General features: G+C 41.3%; 1 protein-coding gene across 3 annotated transcripts in view; it reads left to right on the forward strand.

The window, feature by feature from the left end:
- The window catches only part of PRKAG2 (protein kinase AMP-activated non-catalytic subunit gamma 2), a 233503-nt gene that overhangs the window by 46913 nt on the left and 164838 nt on the right, over window positions 1-21752 (forward strand). For 2 of the 3 annotated variants that reach the window (XM_083376992.1, XM_083376993.1), the window contains exon 2: window positions 19548-19619. In XM_083376992.1, coding sequence (XP_083233118.1) covers window positions 19548-19619 — 72 coding nt within the window. Of the gene's footprint in view, window positions 1-951; window positions 1053-19547; window positions 19620-21752 lie in introns of all 3 variants that reach the window. The other variant, XM_083376994.1, reaches the window with a different exon arrangement.

The following is a 21752-nucleotide window of genomic DNA, read 5'->3' on the forward strand; positions in this document are numbered from 1 at the left end:
GTTCTAGTCCCACCTTAGGCGTGAAAGCTAGCTGGGTGAGTTTGGGTCAATCACTAGGTGACAGTGAGTTCTAGTCCTACCTTAGCTGGTTGGGTGACTATCTCTCTCTGCCCAACCCACTTCACAGGATTGTTATTGAAAATAGGAGGAGGAAAGAGTATTCTGTATGTTCACCATTTTGAGTTATTTATAAAAACAATAAAGGCAGAATATAACTAAACACCTAAGTAACAATAAATAAATGGGCGCCCATTTGCTGCCAGGGACACAGAAAGAAAACCACATTTATTTCCCAAACTTAGTTGATAGCAAAGCCACAAGACCAATAGATTCTCCTTAGCAGATGTGATTTTGCTGAGTTGATCCAGTTTGCATCAATAGAGAAATCTTGCTTTGGTGTCATTGGAGAACAAAGTCTCCTTCCCACTGTTAAACACACACACACACACACACACACACACACACACATTCTCTCTCTCTCACAAAGAGAGAGAGGCTTCTAACATAAACCTCTTAAAGCAGAGAGCTTTTCTTAATTTTTTTTTACTTTACACTCTGCTCTCTCTCTCCACCCTGGTAACTTTGATGCAGAAGAGATAATATGCCCGCTCTCCATCCTTAAGCCTCTCTCTTGTTTGGGTTTGAGCCTTTCACACACCTCTGGAGAATGGTTATCCTTTCTCTCAGGGTGATTCCCATTCTCCTCTCTTTCTAAACTTAAAAGAGGAGCCTGCAGAGTGTTCCTGAGCACATCTAAGCAGACTCAGATTACAGCTTCATGCCCAGGGAACTCTCCTTGCTTCCCATTGGTATGCCCTGGCATCAGACCGATTGCTCTCCTCCAGGGATTCAGAGGACACCCAGACACCAGTTCCCATCTCTTGGGGGAACAGCATCGTCACTTCCTGGACTTGAAAGCATTTTGATTGTGTGTTTTTTCCCTCTCTCTAGTTTACCCATCCTCACCCCGCCCGCATCTTAAGAAGATTATTTTTTTTTCTTAAGTGCATTCTGTGGCTATTTCAACTCCAGGTACAGGATTGTTCTGAATTGTAAGTAATGCATGAGTCATCGGTATTATGTTTTCCTGCCATAGGAAAAGCAGGCAAACTGCCTGTGCTAGGGAGACATCTATATTTTAGAATAAGGGGTTTTGAAAGAGAGAGATCAAGAAAGAGATCAAGATGTGGGAAAAGGATAATCCTCGTGTGTTTTGATGAAGTGGATGGTTTTTGTTTGGGTTACACGCCTAACTGGCACAGTGACGCTTTCCTTAATTACACAAAATGAAAGGTTGCATGCATTGTGGTCTTGCCCTAGTTGTTTGCCACCCATAACTCTCCCCCCCCTTACAACTAGAGCAAAAGATCTGATTAGGAGAGCTATGGGGAGAAGCAAAGAGAGATGGAGCATGGAATACTGTCTGTATGAGAGTATTTGAATGTTCTTTTAACCATCTGTTCTCTGCAGTACCACTCGCCTTGCTCTGCTCGCTCAGCTTAGCAGAAGCTGCTGGAGATTCCCAGCTAGTTGCTAGTTTTAGAAATAACAATCTTCTGTTCTGGTCAATTGGGAGACTGTGAATTTGATTTTAAAACAGTCATGCAGAATAAGACAGAATGGAACTTCATGTCTTAGCAAAATTTGCAGGTTGCATATTTGGGGCTGTGGCTGCATATTTGTGGCGGGCTAGAACTACATGGAGGACAAACCAGCATCCTGTCCTAATGTTGGAGGGCTCTGGTGAAACCAGCATTTGGGAGAAGACAGGCTTGCTCAGACTGGCCCCGTGTAGCTATGATAGAAGTTCCTGCAGCTAAAAGCACACTTCACCTTTGGGTCTTAGTTTTATTTTTTTAGCAGAGGTGATTGATGCTTCATACCTTCACTCAAGTTTGAAGAACTTGCTGTAGTAGTTGTTTTTTTAGCATTGCCTCAACTTTCAGCTCCTCTCCTACTTGGCCATTCTGGGTGGGTATTTTACAGTAATTCAGCATCATCAGACCCTGTATTATTTTTTTCTATTGCTTTGTGGACTGTTTTCATTGGAGATAAGTCCCTCGAATTCTTCTTTTGTTCTTGAAAGAAGAGAGGATGAGAATTGGAGGAATAAAAAGAGAGTCAGGAGAAGAATAGGAAACACTGGTTGTCTGGAATGGGGTCACTGGGTCAAACAGCTGTTCAAGGTTAAGCAAGTCAATAGAAATAAGCTGATCATGTTTCTCAACCTTGGCAACTTTAAGATAGGTGACTTCAGCTCTCAGAATTCCTCAGCCAGCCATCTCAAAAGTCTTCTCCAACACCAGCATCAAAGGCATTAATAGTCTTCCTGTCTTAATTCTTCAGAGTCCAACTTTCATTTCCACAGAGTTTACAGGGAATACTGTGACTTGTGTGATTCTTATTTTTGTACAGGTAGACACATCATGCGAATTGATTATTTTTTCCAAAAGTCTTCATGGCCTTCTACCAAGTACTGGTTAGTGGCATATTTCTTGACCTCTTGTTCCTTTATTGTTGGTGGTTGATCCTATAAGGCAGAAGATAGCCATTACTTCAATGTCTTCACTTTCTATTCTAAGGCTGATTGTTCTTCCTGACGACCTTAGTTTGGTCTTCTTTATATTTAATTTTAGTCTGATGTTTTTCACTGTGTTCTTTGGTGTTTAGTACCAAGGCTTGCAGTTCTGGAAGAGCAGAAGGCCCCAATTTCTGAGAGACAGGACAAGATAGGAATTCAGAGAAAAACTGCCTGCCGATAAATCTAAAGCACTTGAAAAGCTTTAAAACTTACTTGGTTGGGTCAGGCCATCTTGTTCTGCTATTCTTTTTTTATCACGGAAGCAGGATACGTTCTGAGCTGATTCTGAGGCTTGTCACAAACCATGCTGGATTTCATTACCAAAAGTCAAGTCTCTTGAGCAAAGATAGTTTATTTCCCTCAGTTCATTGGAGCCAGGCAGATAAACCTTTTATTTCCTTGCTATGCTGCAGGTTAATTTGAAGCTATTTTGTATATGGCTATGTTCCTCAACCTTGGCATCTTTAAGAGGTATTGACTTCTAGTCCCAGAATTCCTTAGCCAGCTTTTGAAGTCCAGACTTCTTAAAAATGCCAAGGTTGAGGAACACTGATATATACAAAGCAGCACTGCAGAATGGAGCTACCTACGATCTGGCATGCAAACTGCACAACATGTTTTGGCTTAACCTTGGTTTATAGATTACATCTTGGACTTTGGATGGGTGGGAACATAGCTTTATGGATTCTTGTCACAAGTTCTGATAACAACCTTGATTTAAAAATACCAGAAGGTTATAAATCAGGAGCTGTCCATCCCGGTATCTACAGGCTGGTTCTTCATTTAGAAGCTGTATATGAACAGCAGGTGGCAGCACTTAGCAAAAAAAGCTAAATTGTTAGTCTTGGATGATGCACCACTAGGAAATCCAAATCTACAGTCTCGACTAGAAAGTAAAACAAAAAATCCCAAAAGGTAGGGACAAGTCACTTTTATACTGCTGTCATGAAAATAATAAATAAGTGTCCGTGTAGACAGCCGGAGTCAACCTGAACTTAAAAGAGTTTCCCTTTCTACTTGAGATAACAGTGGGGGAAAAAAGAACTAGGGATTGAAGTCAGCAAATAGTTTATTAGGAGCCAAGCAAAGAATGTAAAGTTTGGCAATTGCAAAAGGAAAAAAAAGATTTTATGTAGGAAAATTTATTTCTGGTCACCCTATCAGCCCATGAAAAACGTGTCACACGTGGGTGAAATCAGAACACCATGGGGAGGGGAAGGTGGGTTTTGTTTGCTTTTGAAATGGAAATTATGTCTGTGCACACACACAGAGATATATAATGGAGGAAAGTGGCAGGATATGACTTTTTTCCAATTTGTTCTGCTCAGAAGCTTCCTCAACCATCTGTGAACCCTGTTGGGGACAGACTGATAGTACCTGAACATCCATAATCCAGCACAAGCAGTTTCCCTCAAAAAAAATATGTTCTGCTGATGACATAAGGAGGGGAAGAAAAATCTATGCTAGCCCAAAATAAGACTTTTAATGGTCTCTGAAGTTTTTGTTTGTAGATTGAATTGAATTGAATGCTTTATTTGGCTAAGTGCGATTAGACACATAAGGGATTTTCTTTGATGCAGAAATTTATCAGCGTAGATGCAAAGCAACAGAACCGTGAAAATGATCATCATAATAATAAGTAGTGCAGACATGTCAAACACAAGGCCCGGGGCCCAGATCCGGCCCGTGAAGTGGTTTCATGCGGCCCGTGAAGCCATCCTGGAAACAGTGAGGGAACGGCCCCCACTGCCTTGGCCCTGGCCCAGAGACCCTCCTCCTGCCAGAGACCCTCAGATCTGTCCCACTCCTGCCCAGGCCCCCCTAGGCACCCTTGATGCAAATGATGTAGAGCTGGCCACGCCCACCCAGTAGGCCATATGCACTCTAGCCACGCCCACCCAGTAGGCCACGCCCACCCAGCCCCCTGAGGGCCCCCTGAAGTAGTGGGACACTGATTTTGGACCTTCAGCAATGCTGGACAGAATTGGCTGTAGGCAGCAGAAATTTTGAATGATCCAGGTGTTATCTTCGTTTTCTTATATCTGTCAGTTTGGGGTTTGTCAGTGTGAAAAGAGAAGGAAGACGCTGAGGTCTTCCAAATATGGGTGAATTACAACTCCCAGAATTCCTTATTGGAATTGGCTGCTGCTACCAGGAATTGTAGCCCGCCCCCCCCCAGCAGCTGAAAACCCACCAATGTCTGCTTTAAGATTCCAGAAGATTCTTCAAAATATTTGCATAAATAATTTAACAGGGCTGTGCTGCTGGAAGGAGATGGGGCATGTGTTAAATTCAGTAGCGTGGGGTGGAATTTTGAAAAATGATCCAAAGTAGGTATGCATTGAAAATACTTTAAACCCTTTTAGCAAACGGAGAGACTCTGGAGAAAAGGTTTTACAATGCTGTAGCTACTGTTTAAAGCTCTAACTATATCCTCAGAAGTGACCGCAGTCTTTTTTGGGAGGGGGTGTTTTTAAAGATGCTAGCTGGAAAGGCATTCCCCTGTCTGTTACAGGAAAGCAGATTTCCAATTCAAATATGTGAAAAGTTAATATATCATCTCCATTCACTGGAATGTGCCTCTAATTGTACTATTTCCTTTTTAATGGATGGATAATTTTATTTTATCCATGATCAGGACCTGTGAATTGGTTTTGAGGAGGTTTTTAGAGATCCTGAACACATAAATGAATATCCAAGGTTGAAAGGTAAAGGTTCTCCCGCACATGCATGCTAGTTGTTTCCGACTCTAGGGGCTGGTGCTCATCTCCGTTTCAAAGCCGAAGAGCCAGCGCTTGTCCGAGGATGTCTCCGTGGTCATGTGGCCGGCATGACTAGGCGCCAAAGGCGCACGGAACACTGTTACCTTCCCACCATGGTGGTCCCTATTTTTCTACTTGCATTTTTACGTGCTTTCAAACTGCTAGGTTGGCAGAAGCTGGGACGAGTAACAGGCACTCACTCTGTTACGCGGCACTCGGGATTCGACCCGCCAAACTGCCGACCTTCCAATTGACAAGCTCAGCGTCCTAACCCACTGAGCCACCGCGTCCCTTATCCAAGGTTGAAGTAGTGAACTAAATAAATATTCTAGCTTCCTGTTGTGAAAATATTTTATCTTGAGTTGGGCTGTGATGAATTCCATCTTGTGGGAGTTTTGATCTTTGCATGAAGAGAAATCTATGATGGATTTCCTCTCCTTTTTTTGGTTTTATTTTGGATCTTGAGGCCTGAAGGACACATTGACCAAGCATTGGCCACAAGGCAGAGGACGATATTGTGACAACATGCAGCTGAGTAGAGACACTTTTTCCACTGCTGGTTTTATTTCTGTATTACGAAGATGTTGAAGGCTTTATGTTTTTTGTTCCTTTTTAGAATGGATGCTGAATTATGCAGTGGTTTGATGGTTATCTACTGAGAATTTCAGAAAGAATATAATCCCAGGGGTTGGTTGGTTTATTTATGTAGTAGAAATAAATGGAGATTTCTTGGAGCTTAGAGGCAATGAATGGGCTGTGGGTTTTTCCTTCTCTGGCTATTGCCATACTGTGTATGGCACTTTCTTTGTAGTAGTCCTTGACTTCCAATCACAATTGGGATCTGAACATCCATTGGTGAGTGATGCGGTCATTAAATCTGTTACACATGCATTCATTGTGAATACATGCAAGTTGCCAAGTGCCCGAATTTTGATCACATAACTGCAGGGATGCTATAACCATTGTAAGTGCAAGAACTGGTTGTAAGTCACTTTTTCCAGCAACATTGTAATTTTGAACCGTTGTTAAAATGAATGGTCATAAATCAAGGATTACCTATAGTGGAATTGAGAAGTAATTCTCAGCAGTAGATGTTATGCTACAAATGTAAAGTCAGTAGGTGTCAACCACAAACCGAGAATGGTTTGTTTTCCCTTTCCTTGCAAAATTCTGCATTGTTTATTTTTCTTAAGCATTTTGGATATTCAGTTAATAAAAGCAAAATGAACCTCTGTGCTTACAAGACACCCAGAGAATTTCTGAATAAGTTTTGAAGCCGGTACAAGCTGATCTGGCCAAGTTGCTTCTGGATGTTTGTTTTTTTAATTTCACAAATTATTTATTTCTTTATTTTTATTTTAATCCCATTTATATTAGCCTACAATCCCAAGATTTACTTGTGGTCTTCCATCCAATGACTTCCCAGGTATCCTTCTCCTACGCTTCTGCTAATCCTACAGAAATTCCGCTGTCATTATACTAACTAATGCATTTATGCTTTTAGCTCCCATTTCCTGGTAGCTGGTTCATCGGCTAGAAATTAGACTGAGAAATAAAGATTTTACCATCAGGATTCGTTTCTTTCTCTGTGTGAAGTATCATGGTTGCTGAGCATCTCAGTTCAGGATAAATGATTATTTCTGAGTAACCGAGACGAAAGCCTAATCATTTTTTCCCATCCTCTCTAGCCTGCTCTGTGAAAACAGCAACCACTTCCCACATCCTGTTGGTGTCGGATAAAACAGATCGAACCTTCAAATACTATTTAGTAATTGAATGCCCTGTGACAATGAATAACAACAACAACAATAATAAGCCTGAAGCTTTGATATCTTTGTGCAAAGGCTAGTCGCTTTCACGCCTGGGAACTATTGATGGCAATTAACCCAAAAGCATGTGGGAAGCCAGCAGTAAGAACAGCTGTTTCCTTCATAGCTGTGAGACAGAAGTGAAGCCGTGTGGCTTATTTGCACTGTGGAGACTGTGCACATTTCTATCCTTTTCATTTTCGATGTATACTTTCCCACTGACTGAAAACAGTTGAGGGACAGACCGGCACATCCCAGGCAACAGACAGGCTGAAAAGTGGCTGTTTCATTTCCAAGATTTGCATGCAAAAAAATCCATTTATTTTATTTATTTTTTATTTTATTACATTTATATACCGCCCTTTCCCGAAGGACTCAGGGCGGTTTACAGGGTAATTAAAAACCAAGATACAAAAGTTAAAAACAAGTTTAAAAAGAAATTATATTTGTCCCTGTATAAATAAAACCCCAGTTAAAATAAGATTAATCCTCAGCCTGGGCCAGAGAGCTCGAAGAGCCAGGTCTTCAGGTCCCGGCGGAATGAACGGAGGTCGGGGGCAGTCCTCAGCTCCACTGGCAGCTGGTTCCAAAGGGCAGGCGCCCCCACTGAGAAGGCCCTATCCCTGGGTGTCGTCCGCCGGCAATCTCTTACCGGTGGCACCCTGAGAAGACCCTCCCTGTGGGAGCGCACTGGACGAAGGGAACTTCCATTTATTTATTAGATTTTTTTTATCCTGCCTTTATTACTTTATAAGTAACCCAAGGTGGCAAACATACATAATATTCCCCATTGCTCTTATTATCCCCACAACAATAACCCTGTGAAACGGTGAGAAAGTGACTATTCCAAGGCCACCCAGCTGGCTTTCATGCCTAAGGCAGGACTAGAACTCACCGTCTCCTGGTGAACAACCCAAAGATTCCCAGCCTGCTTTCATACCTAAGGCAGGATTAGAACTCACAGTCTCCTGGTAATTGGCCCAGTCATACCACCAGCTTTCATGGCTAAGATGGGACTAGAACTCACCATCTCCTGGTTTCCAGGCTAGCACTGCTACATCAAACTGCCTTTCATATTTCCAGCCGTTTCCTATTTTTAAAAAAGCAAGAGTTGTTTATCATTTCAACAGCAATACATACAGGCTGCAGGAAACTCCTTCTCTGTTATTGCCAAGAATCCTGGATGTGTCCATAAATCACCAGAATTCAAGCTCTACTGAAGGAGGTGTGTGTTTTTTTAATAGAAGATATATCCTTTTAAAAAGTAAGTTACCCCCAAGGTCTTCCCACAAGGGGCACAACTACAGAGCATTCCCCAGTAACAGAAGACCAGGAGTCAAAAACAAGGGAGGAGAAATCCCTGTCTTAAACCCATTTTAGCATCAAAGGCAATTGAGAAGATTCCAGCTGTTTAGAGGAGCAGGCAAAAAAACCTAGTGAAAGAGCAGCTGTTTGGGTGTGAAGCTACCCAGGCACAAAGAGTTAACTTTTATTGGCCTGGTGCAAAAGATGCCGTCCTCACCTCATGTGTACAGATAATTCTTGACTTAAAACCCCCGATTGGAACCAAAATTTCTACTGCTAAAAATGTGGTTATGCGTGAGTCATGCCTGATTTTACAATCCTTTTTAACCACAGTTGTTAAATGAATCACGGCAACCATTAATCATAGTTGGCTTTCCCCATTGACTCTCCTTATCAGAAGCCATCTTGGTTGTTTTCTTGCTGACATTACCATCATTATCACCAACAACATCATTTTAGCCGTTGTTCATCCAGTGCAGGATGAAGGCCTCTTCCGCATGTTTCCAACCAAAATGGTCCTGGGTTTTCCTTTGCCAGTTAGGCCTGCAATACTTGCTGATGTCATCAATCCATCTTGTTTTAGGTCTCTTGTAGGTGCTATTTATCAAGTGGGATCCATTAGTTCCATCAGCAGTTCTTCTAGTCGAGTGTCCATTTTTATTGTTTGAATGTTGAGCGTTCCTATACAACCCTCTTTCTAAAGCAGTCTCCATGTTGTTTATTCCTGGCTTGGACTGGACCCTGATGAAGATTTTTCTTTCAACACTATGTCCAAAGGCAGCCTGATTTAACCCGGTGACTCTTAGCACCCTCTGCCTTCCCCCTGCTATGGGTAGTTGCTCTAGGGCAGGGATAGGCAACCTCGGCTCTTTTATGACTCAGGGACTTCAACTCCCAGAATTCCTGAGTCAGCATAGCTTACTCAGGAATTCTGGGAGTTGAAGTCCCTGAGTCATAAAAGAGCCGAGGTTGCTTACCCCTGCTCTAGGGACTCCAGGGAATGAGGGCCATTTTTGAGGTTGCACTGATATGTTGAAGGGATTATAATCTGCCACACTAGTCCAACGTAGGTTGGCAGATGTGATATGTCTTGCTGACATATCATGGCCCAATTAGATAACTTCAGTAAAAGCATTTGTCTGTCATCACTGATGGTGTTACCTAGTTGGGCAATGAATTGTCTGCAAGAAAACAACCAAGCTCAAGAGAGCACTAAAGACCCACCATACAAAGACCTGTTTTTCTGGGGCTTAACTGGTATTCAGCGCTGTCACGTCCAATCTTGGTTTCATGAATGTTGCCTTCCCTGCTCCATTCCTAACAAAGTGCCATCTGAATCCCTTGAACTGGGATCTGGTTGTGCCAGAAAGTGTATTCTTAGATAGGAGTGCCCAGGACTGAAGTGAATGGGACAAAGGCATCCTTGAGAATGCCTGAGGCCTGGTCAAAAAAGTGCCATGAAAAAGAGAAAGACGAGATCTCTTTCTCTCATTCAATGGGGTCGCAGAACAGTCTTCTATCCCAAAGCTATCTGTCTGCTGTATGACAAATACTCCATTTGAGCATGCAGGATTGAATAAACAGAGTCACATGCCAGGAGCTGTGTCGTCCTGCCTTCCATCAGTCTGAAATGAAATTGCATTATGCCGCACAGAAATACGGCAGCATTAAGAATCCTTTTAGTGTTCTCTATTTGCCCTTTGGCTGTTATCTTTTCACTGCAAGAACATAAGTAAAAGGCGGATGATTCATAGCACAGAAAATGTACAGGACTCAACAACTCTCTTAGGCGGGGTTTCTGAAGCTCAGCAAGTTTTAGATACGTGGACTATGACTCCCAGAATTCCCCAGCATATTTATCATAGAATTATAGGAGATGCTCTGGCCTGGTATAAATAGTCCTCGACTTACAACAATTCATTTTATTTTTATTTTATTTTATTAGATTTATATACCGCCCTTTCCCGAAGGACTCAGGGCGGTTTACAGGGTATTTAAAACCAAACCAATACAAAAGTTAAAAACAATTTAAAAAAGATTAAATCATCCCTAAAAAATAAAAACCCCAGTTAAAAATTCTCAGCCTGGGCCGGAGAGCTCGAAGAGCCAGGTCTTCAGGTCCCGGCGGAATGAACGAAGGTCGGGGGCAGTCCTAAGCTCCACGGGCAGCTGGTTCCAGAGGGCAGGTGCCCCCACAGAGAAGGCCCTCCCCCTGGGTGTTATCCACCGGCATTCTTTAACCGGCGGCACCCTGAGAAGGCCCTCCCTGTGTGAGCGCACTGGACGAAGGGAACTTGATGCTGGCAGCAGGTGTTCCCTCAAATATCCTGGACCCAAGCCATTTAGGGCTTTAAAGGTCATCACCAGCACCTTGAATCTCACCCGGAGGGCAACCGGGAACCAATTTATTATAACAACAATAAAAAAGTTGGAAGGGACCTTGGAGATCATCTAATCCAAACCCGATACCATTTCAGACAAATGGCTGTCCAATGTCTTCTTAAAAACCTCCAGTGTTGGAGCATTCACCACTTCTGGAGGCAGGTTGTTCCACTGGTCAATTGTTCTAAATGTCAGGAAGTTTCTCCTTATTTCTAGGTTGCTTCTCTCCTTGATTAGTTTCCATCCGTTGCTTCTTCTCCTGCCTTTTGGGCGCTTTGGAGAATAGCTTGCCTCCCTCTTCTTTGGGGCAGCAACTGAGTTACAAGGGCATTGAAAAATGTGACTTATGAACCTTTTTTCACCGCTGTGCCCCAACGTAAATTTTGTAACCTTCTGACAAGCAAAGTCAATGGAGAAGCCAGATTCACTTATAATGATCAGCTGCAGTGATTCACTTAACAACTGTGGGAAGAAAATTCGTAAAATGGGGCAAAACTCACTTAACAAATGTCCCACTTAACAACAGAAATTTTGGGCTCAATTGTGGTCGTCAGTCAAGGACTACCTGCATTTTGCTTTATAATGTTGTTAAACATACTCTTTTATTTCAATCAATATTCTCTTTTGAAAATCCTTTGGGGCAAAGTAGGGCTGGATGACAAGGGAACACAGGTGTAGGTATTTCTTGAGTTACAACCATTTGTTTAATGACCATTCAAAGTTATAGTAGTATTGAAAAAAGTGGCTTACAATGAGTTTTCACTCTTAGTTGTTGCAGCATCCCGAAAGTTACATGATCAAACTTTGGGTGCATGGCAACCTGCACCCTGATGGTTGCAGTGTCCCAGGGTCCTGGTATTGTCGTCTGCAACCTCCTTAGGGAGAATCAGTTTGGCCTAGTGATTAAGGCATCAGGCTAGAGACTGGGAGGTTCTGAGTTCAAGTCCTGACTTAGGCATGAAAGCCAGCTGGGTGACTTTGGGCCATTCATCAGTGATGGGTCAGTTCTGGTCCTCCCTCAGGCATGAAAGCCAGCTTTGGGCTAGTCATGCTCCCTCAGCATGAAGAAAGCAATGGCAAATCACTTATGAAAAACCTTGCCAAGAAAACTGCAAGGACCTATCCAGGCAGTCTCTGAGAAACAGACACGATTGAATGGAAGGGAAAATATATATATATATCAAAATACGGACATTCCTTTTTTAATTTGTTCTATAGATTGTGGTTTTAATGTTTGAATATAATGCTCATAAATCTCTCTCTGTTCTGTCTTCCCAGCTTACCTTTGCTGTAGCTTCTCATTATTTCAATATTCCTCGCATTTCCAGCCTCCTTTCAAATGAAGATAATTCCAGATTATGCCTCTTTGGTTTGCAGGAAGCCAGCTCCCAATTGTTGTTTAATTGAAAAAAATCTTTCAAAAAAAGACTCAGGTGGAATGAGAAAATCTTTGCCAATACTTTTCTGCTTCCTTGCCTTTTATGATGGAGAAAAAAGGTCTTTGCGTTGTCAGGAATAGCTTCTTATTTTCCTCCAAGCATCTATAAAAATTCCAAACAATTTTTGAGGTTGAAGTTAGCAAACTCCTTTTTTGGAAAAGTTGGGGGAGATCTCCTTTTCTGGAATTCTGTTATAATTGGGCTTTGGGATTTACAATGCAAAAGTTATCAGATGATCCAGTTTAGGCTTGTTTAAGAAACTGAGATTTGCCGTGCCAATTTATTCTCAAAATCCATCTGTCTTTTTTTGCTTAAATACTGTAAAGATAATTGCTTTAGTTTAAAAAGTAACTTGGTCTAATTCTAAAAATTCATGGTTGAAATCCAAGGACATCAATCAGACAGACATATTTTGGATTAATTTCAGGAAATTATTTGATGGTACAATATCAAATAAGAAAACCAAGAAAACCAGGTTAATTTCATAAACTGCAGTTACTCAAGGGTAAGCAAGTCGTGTGAACTTAGCCATATTTGGCAATTAAACAAAACTGTGATGTAGTTGGCTTCTGGCTTAGAACAATATACGAGCCCAGCTTGTAAACCATTGATGATGGTTTAGGATAAATATGATTTTGTTGCAGTTTCTTTAGCAAACCTTGGCAGCAGAAGACGTGTGTGAACCAACTCTTAAGGGAAAAGCCAGATCAATTCTTGAATTAGCAGGACAGACAGCAGAATCAGTTGGACTGGCCATCAAGGCATTCAACCAGGGGTGTCACAGGGTAGGGTCAAAAAAGTCAAGATGGTGATCCTTGTGGTGTGATCAAAGCTTTGCCTGGTTTATATGTGCTTTTTAACATAGACCAGATTAGGAAACCACAAATTCATGAATACTAACAGTATTTTTATTATCAGCCTACAGTAAAGAATCTTGCAAGTCTGAATGTATCTCCCCACTTGTTCCTTTATCTTCATAAAAACTAAGGAGAGTTAAATCTGAGACACATTTTCAAATTACACTTTTGCCTGGGCTCAAATTTCTTTTATCTGGCCATTTGTCTTGCTGGTAATTTTTCCTCCTGGTCCTCAAGATTATTGCTTCTACCCATTATATTGCCATCTTGACATATTTTAACCGTAATACTGACAACATCATATTCAACATGCATAGAGTTATCAGATCTGAATTGCAAATAACCAAATTACCATTAAAGGGCAGCAGAAAGTTAGGTTTCTGTTTCTTTTGCCTGTCCCCTGGTGGGTTTTAGTCCAGGCAGTCTGAATCTGGCCAACTTGGTTGGAGTAAAAAATTGTATAAATAATTCTGGACTTACGACTGGCCACTTAGCGACGTTCAGAGTTGGACCTCCCAAAAGAATATTTGTGACCCAATTCTGAAATTATAACAGCCACCCCCCATCTTGTGCACTGGTATGACCCCATTTTGGACCCTTGGCAGCCAGCCTGCATTTATGACCATTTGAGGCAATGTATAGTTGCATGACTTTCATTTATAATATTTTTGCCAAAAAAAGGCATTTACTTTTTGTCCCATAGCAAACAGTGGATACATCAACAACAGCATCTCAGCATTCGCTTTACAACTGCAGTAACGAAGGTTGTAAAATTGGGTTGCTTACATGGGTGACCTACTTTATGATTGTCATGACTTATTACTGGGAAAACTCCACTAAGGTTGTAAGTCAAGAACTACCTGTAGGCCCCATCCTGATGTAATCCTATCTGGAGCGAAACTAAATAGCTCTATTTCTGACTCCCAAGGCTACAGCAGATATTGGGATGAAATAATTTTGGCGGGTTTATTAACAATTTTTATGAATTTATAAGACACTCTGACCCATTAACTAGATTTGCCCAAGATAATGAACTAAAGCATACAGTTAGTCCATTGACTTTGCTTGTCAGAAAGTTGTAAAAGGTGAACACTGCACGTTTCCTAAATACCTGCCAGTTTCCAAGTGTCTGAATTTTGTTCATGTGATCTTGGGGATGTTGTAAGTGTGAAAAATGATCCTAAGTCACTTTCTTCAATGCTGCTGTAACTTTGAACAGTCACTAAGTGAATGGCTGTAAGTTGAGGACTGTCTGCAGTTAATCAAGTTCAATGTGTTATGCAGACATAAATTAATGAAGTTATAAAGGTATCTGATGATCTGCCAGCTGTAACTTCATTAGAAGCTCTGATTAAAAGTCCTATAAAACTACTTTTGTGTATCTTCACATTGACCAAGGATGAGGAAACAGGCTCAGAATTGGTTTGGAGCAAGAGATTATGTCTGTTGGTCTGAACCCCACAGAGGCTGTTCTTCTAATCTAGGCTGCTTTTCAATCCTTTCCTTTCGTAGACGATTTTTAATTATATGTCTCAAATGTTATTTGTTATGATATGACTGTTGTTAAATATTTGCATTTGGAGCCTGGAATGCCTGCGGAAGCTGATTAAATTAAATGGGTCTCTCTCTCTCTCTCTCTCTCTCTGGCACTCTGTGATTCAGGGATTTCAACACTGGCTTTAATATATTTGGATTGCAAAAATTCAAGCAGCCACTTTTGTTCTTGTTAAGTCGCTAAGTCGTGTCAAAGTCTGCACGGTCCCATGGATCACATCTTGACAAGCTCCTCTGTCCTCCACTCTCTCCTGGAGTTTGCCCAAATTTATTATTCATTGTATTAGTGACTCTAACCATCTTATGCTCTGCTGTCCCTTCTCCTTTTGCCTTCCATCTTTCCCAAACTCAGGATCTTTTCAAATGTGTCCTCATTTGGTGACCAAAATATTTGAGCTTCGGCATCAGTATCTGTTCTTCTAAAGGACACTTAGGCAGCCACTAGATGGCGGTAAAAAGAAGTAGAAAATGCTAATTTTTGCTGTGAAGTAGCCCTTTTTAAAGCACCAATAAGTCTTTCTGGTTATGATTTTTATTTTTGATAGCTTCTTTCCATTTCTTTTGGAGCTTCCTTCATTGACTGGAATACAATTTAAATCCACCTTCGATGACTACCGAAAGAACTTGTTGGCAGCTGTGGCTATAAGCGAGGCAGTTTGGTCTACTAATTAAGGTTCCAGGCTAGAACGTGGGAGACTGTAAGTTCATGGCCTACCTTAGCCATGGAAGCCAGCTGGGTGACTTTGGGCCAATCACTTTGTTGAAAGAAAAATTTAATTTAATTTAATTTATTGAATTTATATACCGCCCTTTCCCGTAGGACTCAGGGCGGTTTACAGGGCATAAAAAAACGTCAATACAAAAATTAAGAACAATTAAAAAGATTAAACTAAATCCCTGAAAAAATATAAAACATATAAAGCCCCAGTTAAAACCCCAATTAAAACTCAGCCTGGGCCGGAAAGCTCGAAGAGCCAGGTCTTCAGGTCTTGGCGAAATGATCGAAGGTCGGGGGCAGTCCTAAGCTCCACGGGCAGCTGGTTCCAAAGGGCAGGTGCCCCTACCGAGAAGGCCCTCCCCCTGGGTGTTATCCGCCGGCATTCTTTTACCGGCGGCAACCTGAGAAGGCCCTCCATGTGGGAGCACACAGGATGAAGGGAACTTGATGATGGTCCAGTCCAAGCTGGGAATAAACAAAATGGAGACTGCTTTAGAAAGAAGATTGTAGTTTATTGAAGAGCAAAGTCACAGAAGCGTGGCTCTGGGAAAGCTGACCACATGTAGTAGGGCAGGGCTCTTCAAACTTGTCCCTTTTATGACTTGTGGACTAACTCCCAGAATTCCTCAGCCAGGCACGCTGGCTGAGGAATTCTGGGAGCTGAGGTCCACAAGTCATAAAAGGGACAAGTTTGAAGACCCCTGTAGTAGGGAGTGGTGGGTTTTTATACCTTCTGGGGCTCTCGAGGTTGTTTCCTGTTCCTGTTTGAGTCTTTGTATTTCCTGTGTCAAGTTTGACCTGAGTCTGAGTGTGCCCTTTTGGTATTGGTGGGTTAATCCTATTATGTCTTTAGAGTTTGGGTAGATTTTAGGGGTCTTTGTCTTAATCTCATCAGTTTCCTGGCTCCAGCCTTCCTGAATGTATTATTGCATCTGCATTTCTAAAAGCTGATTTTTGCTGAGTTTTCTGGTTGGGGGAAGGGAGAAGTTTCTGCCTTTTTAAAAGATCTTTCCATTATTCCTTTGGAGAAATACTGTATATTCTGCCTTTTTAATATTCCCCAAAATATTTCTTTCTCTGGATTCTTACCACAACTTTCTCTTGGCCCAACTCACAGGCTTGTTGTTGTGAGCAAAATAGGAGGAAGAAGGTATGTTATAAATGTCCGCTCATTATTTATAAAAATAATAAAAGTGAAATACAAACAAATAAGCAAGCTGCTACTCAAAAAAGGGATGAGATTCAGATCTTTATGTCCATGGAGAACAAGGCTTCGTCTTGTGGGGAATGAGGGGACTGACAGTTCCCCAAATTCTGTTTTTAAATTTAAACATCTATCCCTAATTTTGTGTTTAGTTTTCATTTGGTAGTTCAAAAGGCCATTGTCTGAAGGTCTTTAATCCCAGAATGAAATTTTGCCGTTAGAGGCTGGGAATGAAGAGGACAAGCAAATGATGTATTGGAATCAGGCACAGATTATACCTCAAGAATCATTTGAGTTCAGTGCAGACTGACAGCTTTATCCTCTGTGCTACTAAAAATTGAGAAAATGTAAAGCAGAAAATGCTTAGTTAAAAAATGAAGTCAATCAGAAACTTCATGTAGCACTTAGTAACAGCAGGAAATTAACTGATGTTTATATTCTCGAAATAAAAAATTAGAGAGCCAATTTGGTCTAGTGCAGGGGCTCTTTTATGACTCATGGACTTCAACTCCCAGAATTCCTGAGCCAGCCATGCTGAGGGGAAAGGGAGAGGTTTCCAAGCTGAGCCATGCTGGCTCAGGAATTCTGGGAGTTGAAGTCCATGAGTCATAAAAGAGCCAAGGTTGCCTATCCCTGGACTAGTGGTTAAGGCATCAGGCTAGAAGCCAGGAGATGGTGAATTCTAGTCCTGTCTTATGCACCCAAAATGGCTGGATGACTTTGGGCCAATCACCAGGAGACAGTGGCTTCAAGATGTGTCTCAGGAATGAAAGCCGGCTGGGTGACTTTTAGATCAGTCAGTCTCTCTCAGACCAGCCTCTGTCATGTGGTAATTGTGTGAAAAATAAGAGGAGAAAGGATTATCAGAGATGCTCACCTCCCTCTTGAGTTATTATGAAAAATAATTAAGATGAGATTAAAAAAGAATGAGGATAACATGGGCATCTTTGTCTCATTAGATATAATTTCTCTTATATTGTTTAAAGACGCTTGATGGTTAGCATAAGGATCCCTCTGTTTCCCCTTTTCCATCACCTCAGTTTTCTTTATTAAGTATGATTAATTCATTTAACAAGATGATGGGTTCCTGAAAATAAATTAAGCAGTGGCATTCCAATATCATGTCTTTTTAGTTCAGTTTGAAAAGGCTATCATGCTGATCTGCTTCCTGACATTATTTGTGTCTCCAGTTACTGACGCTGTCTGAAATAAATCCTAGAGCTATTGCAGGTGTGCATGTAGGAATAGAACCTATAGACTTACTACCACAATTGAGCCCAGATTTCCATTGCTAAGCAAGACAGTTGTTAAGTGAGTTTTGCCTGATTTTATGATCTTTCTTGCCCAATTGAGTGAATCATTGCAGTTGTTAAGTTAGTAACATGGTTGTTAAGTGAATCTGGCTTCCCCATGTGCCTGTCAGTTGATCACAGAAGGTGATCATATGACACAAGGACACTGCAACCATCATAAATACATGCAGTTGCCAAGCATCTGAATTTTAATCACATGACAATAGGGATGCTGCAACGGTTGTGTGACAAACCGTCATCAGTCACCTTTTTCAATGCCGTTGTAATTTCAAACTGCCACTAAATGAGTGGTTGTAAACTGAGGTCTAGATATTTCTTTGCTTTAGGAAGAACCTGAATATGGTCTTTCTGATGCATGTAGTCTAGAACCTTCTGGAAAGAGAATTAAGAATGAGGAAACAACTATTTCTAACTGATTTCAGAAGATGCCAAAGTAGGAGAAGACTTGCCAGTGCAGTTGGCCTTCCTTTTCTGGGATTGAATTTTCTTAGAGAACCTTTGTTCACCAGGAAATAAAACCTTGAGGACCTCCAAAGATCATGAGTCTGCGAGAGAAGAGGGAGAATCGTAATCCTCATACTGTAAGAGAATTGCAGACTAGATCATCCGCTTGGATGTGGCTTGAAAAAAGGAGCACATACAGTATGTTTCTGCTCCCAGGAAGGCCAAAACTGGTTTGGTTCCAGACCAACAACATTTGAGGAGGTATCTCCTGCGATCTGAAAGGATCCCATAAAACTTGCTTGGGTTTAAGGTGGACATACTGACCCCTCTCATTGTATTTGAGCTGCATTTGTATACATGTTTCTCTCTCTCTCTCTCTCTCTCTCTCTCTCTCTCTCTCTCTCTCTCTCTCTCTCTCTCTCTGTTTCTAACTGTCTCTGTCTATATCTGTCTATCTCTCTCTCTTCTACCTATCATCTGTCTATCTTATCTAATATGCCATCTATCTCATTGTTAAAGCAACACCGGGCAGCTTACAAAATGATAAAAAAAGATAATTATAAAAAGAATTCAAAATAGACACATTTAAACAGGAACTAAAAACTAAGGGACTGGGCAAGATTAGAGGCCTTCTTTTCACCCAGTTAGTCACCTTTACTGAAGGCCCCAAGTTAGCCAACAAAGCCAGGTTTTAAAGCCCTTTCAGAAGACCAAAAGAGAGGGCAGATTTCAACTCCAGCAGCAGAATGTTCCAGGGTGGGGTCCATGGTGGAAAAGGCTCTTCTCCTAGACCCTGTCAGTCAAAATTCCTTGATGCTTAGGGCCTGCAGCAAGCCTCTAACGCTGGAACAAGTGGGGAGAGCCAATCCCATTGGGATGAGATGGCTCCTCAGATATCCTGGACCCATGCCATGAAGACCTTTAAAGATAATGACCAACATCTTGAATTGGACCATGACAACAATAGCTTCCAAATACTTTTCAATGCTCCTATCCCCATGTGGAGTGTGTTGCACTCTAATTATTGTTGCCACGGTCCAATTCAAGATGTTGGTGTTGCAGTAATCCTGCCAATAAATGACCAGGGCATTTAAGTATATTTATCTAAGTATATTTGTGAATTATACATAGTGTCTGCTTTTCAATCTTCAATGAAATTTTCTAAACTTCTTTGTTTTAGGATCTCAGTTCCTTTGCCATGCCTTTCCTGGATGGGGATATGGATGGATCTGAGAAACATGCTTCGCGAAAGGTAAGGGCCTTCAAATGCCCTTTGAAAACCAAATCAATGAACTCTAAGAAAGTTGTGTTATTGATTCTTATTTATTAAACTTGTATGCTGCCCATCTCGCCAGAGGCGACTCCATGCAGCTTGCAGACATTCAGTTAAAATGTACTGCTAAACATTGAAAGAATGAATAAGGATCATACATTTAAAATTCAATTAAAATAAAATTAACCATGGTGGAGAGGAAGGGAACAAACAGTGCAGAGAAAAAAAGTGGGGTGTCATCTTCTCCACTAGTCACTAGCCACCACATAGAATGCCTGTGTGTGCCATTCTCAGTTTACAAATAATCAGTGGAACAGCTTGCCTCCAGATATGGGTGGTCCATCATTGGAGGTTTTTAAGAAGAGGTTGGACAACCATTTATCTGAAATGGTGTAGGGTTTCCTACCTGAGGAGGGGGTTGGACTAGAAGACCTCCAAGATCCCTTCCAACTCAGTTATTCTGTTATTTTACTCCAGATTAAAGATGGGCTATGTGTTTAAGAGTAAATAAGGAATATTTATTTGGGTGACCTTGGGCCAATCCTTCTCTCTCAGCCCTAGGAAGCAGGCAGTGGCAAACTACCTTCAAAAAACCTTGCCAAGAAAACTGCAGAGAGTAAGAGTAGTTCAAGCAGTCGCTAGGAAGTTAAGAGTGATTTAAAAGGAGAAAAAAACGAGAGAGAGAGAGAGAGAGAGAGAGAGAGAGAGAGAGAGAGAGAGAGAGAGAGAGAGAGAAATGCATCTAGATCTTTTTCCATTTCCATTGTTCTTTATTTCATAAGCTCTTTGCTCCACCAGCTTCAGGAAAGCCACCCAATTAAAAAAGCTGCTCATTAAGAATCATTAAGAAAGGCCAAAAACAAGCACAGGCTTTCAGTTATCCTGAACTATATTTATCCTTCTCACCATAATGAGTTTCTCAAATAATCTTCCAAATATCTCATGAACTACTGACCAGTTTCTCAATAGCGTCTTCTCAAGAAAGCTTTTTTGGACACACTGAAACCACATAATGGGATAGAGTAGAGATTTTTTTGACATTCAGAAGATGATTAAGAGAAAATAAATAAATAAAGGTCAGCTGCCACGGGTGAAATGGAGAAACAAACTAGGTCCCAATCTCATCGCACGCTGCAGTTGTGGAGAAGTCAGACCTTCTGAAAACAAGCCATATGTCAGTAAATTCTGATCCAATGGGTTTTTCTTTTTGTTTCTTCCTCTAGCAGGTGTGGTGAAATAAAAAAAACAGAATGTGTCTGTTCAGACCCCACTTGTGAGTAATCCCAATTCTGGGTTCCATATTGTAAGAAGGATTCAGACAAACTGGGATAGGTTCAAAGAAGACAGAAAAGATGATCGGGAGTCTGGAAGTGAATTACTGTCATGAAAAATTGAAAGACCTGGACATACTTATTTTTGAGAAGGGGTGAGGGAGATCATACTCTTCAAATATCTAAAGGGATGTCACAAAGAAGTAGTCAGAGTCTGTCTCTCCTGTCTATGTGTAGCACATGAAATAATGTTCTTAAATTGCAGGAAAGCAGGTTTCAGTGGAATAGCAAGAGCACTTAGACTTATATACTGTACCACTTCCCAGTGCTTTACAGCCCTCTTAAGTGGTATACAGAGTCAGCCTATTTCCTCCAACAATCTGGGTCTTCAGATGTTAGGAAAACCATCTCCTCCTCCTCTTCCTCCTCCTCCTCCTCCTCCTCCTCCTCCTCCTCCTCCTCCTCCTCCTCTTACTATTATTACTATTAACTTTTATTCATAAAACATGAAACTCAGTCAACTGAACACTCGAATTGACTGGCATCATCATCATCATCATCATCATCATCATCATCATCATCATCATCATCATCATCATTATAGTCAGCCAGAGGTTTATACTGGATTTGGCATTTTTATCCAGTTATTGATTCTTTCCCAAAACTTGGGATAGGCAGATGTTGTTGACTGATGGCATTAAAGCTATCGTTGCAGGATATATAATCAGTGCCTTGTAAAGCTGCCTTTTGCCATTGATTGATGGTGATTGTCTAGTGGTGCTCCAGGTATTTGAGGTTGTACGCAAAGCCCTGTTACTATCTTTCCTTATTCTTATTTAAA

Source organism: Vipera ursinii, assembly GCF_947247035.1.
Source record: "Vipera ursinii genome assembly, chromosome: Z".
In the NCBI taxonomy this organism is placed as follows: Eukaryota; Metazoa; Chordata; class Lepidosauria; order Squamata; family Viperidae; genus Vipera; species Vipera ursinii.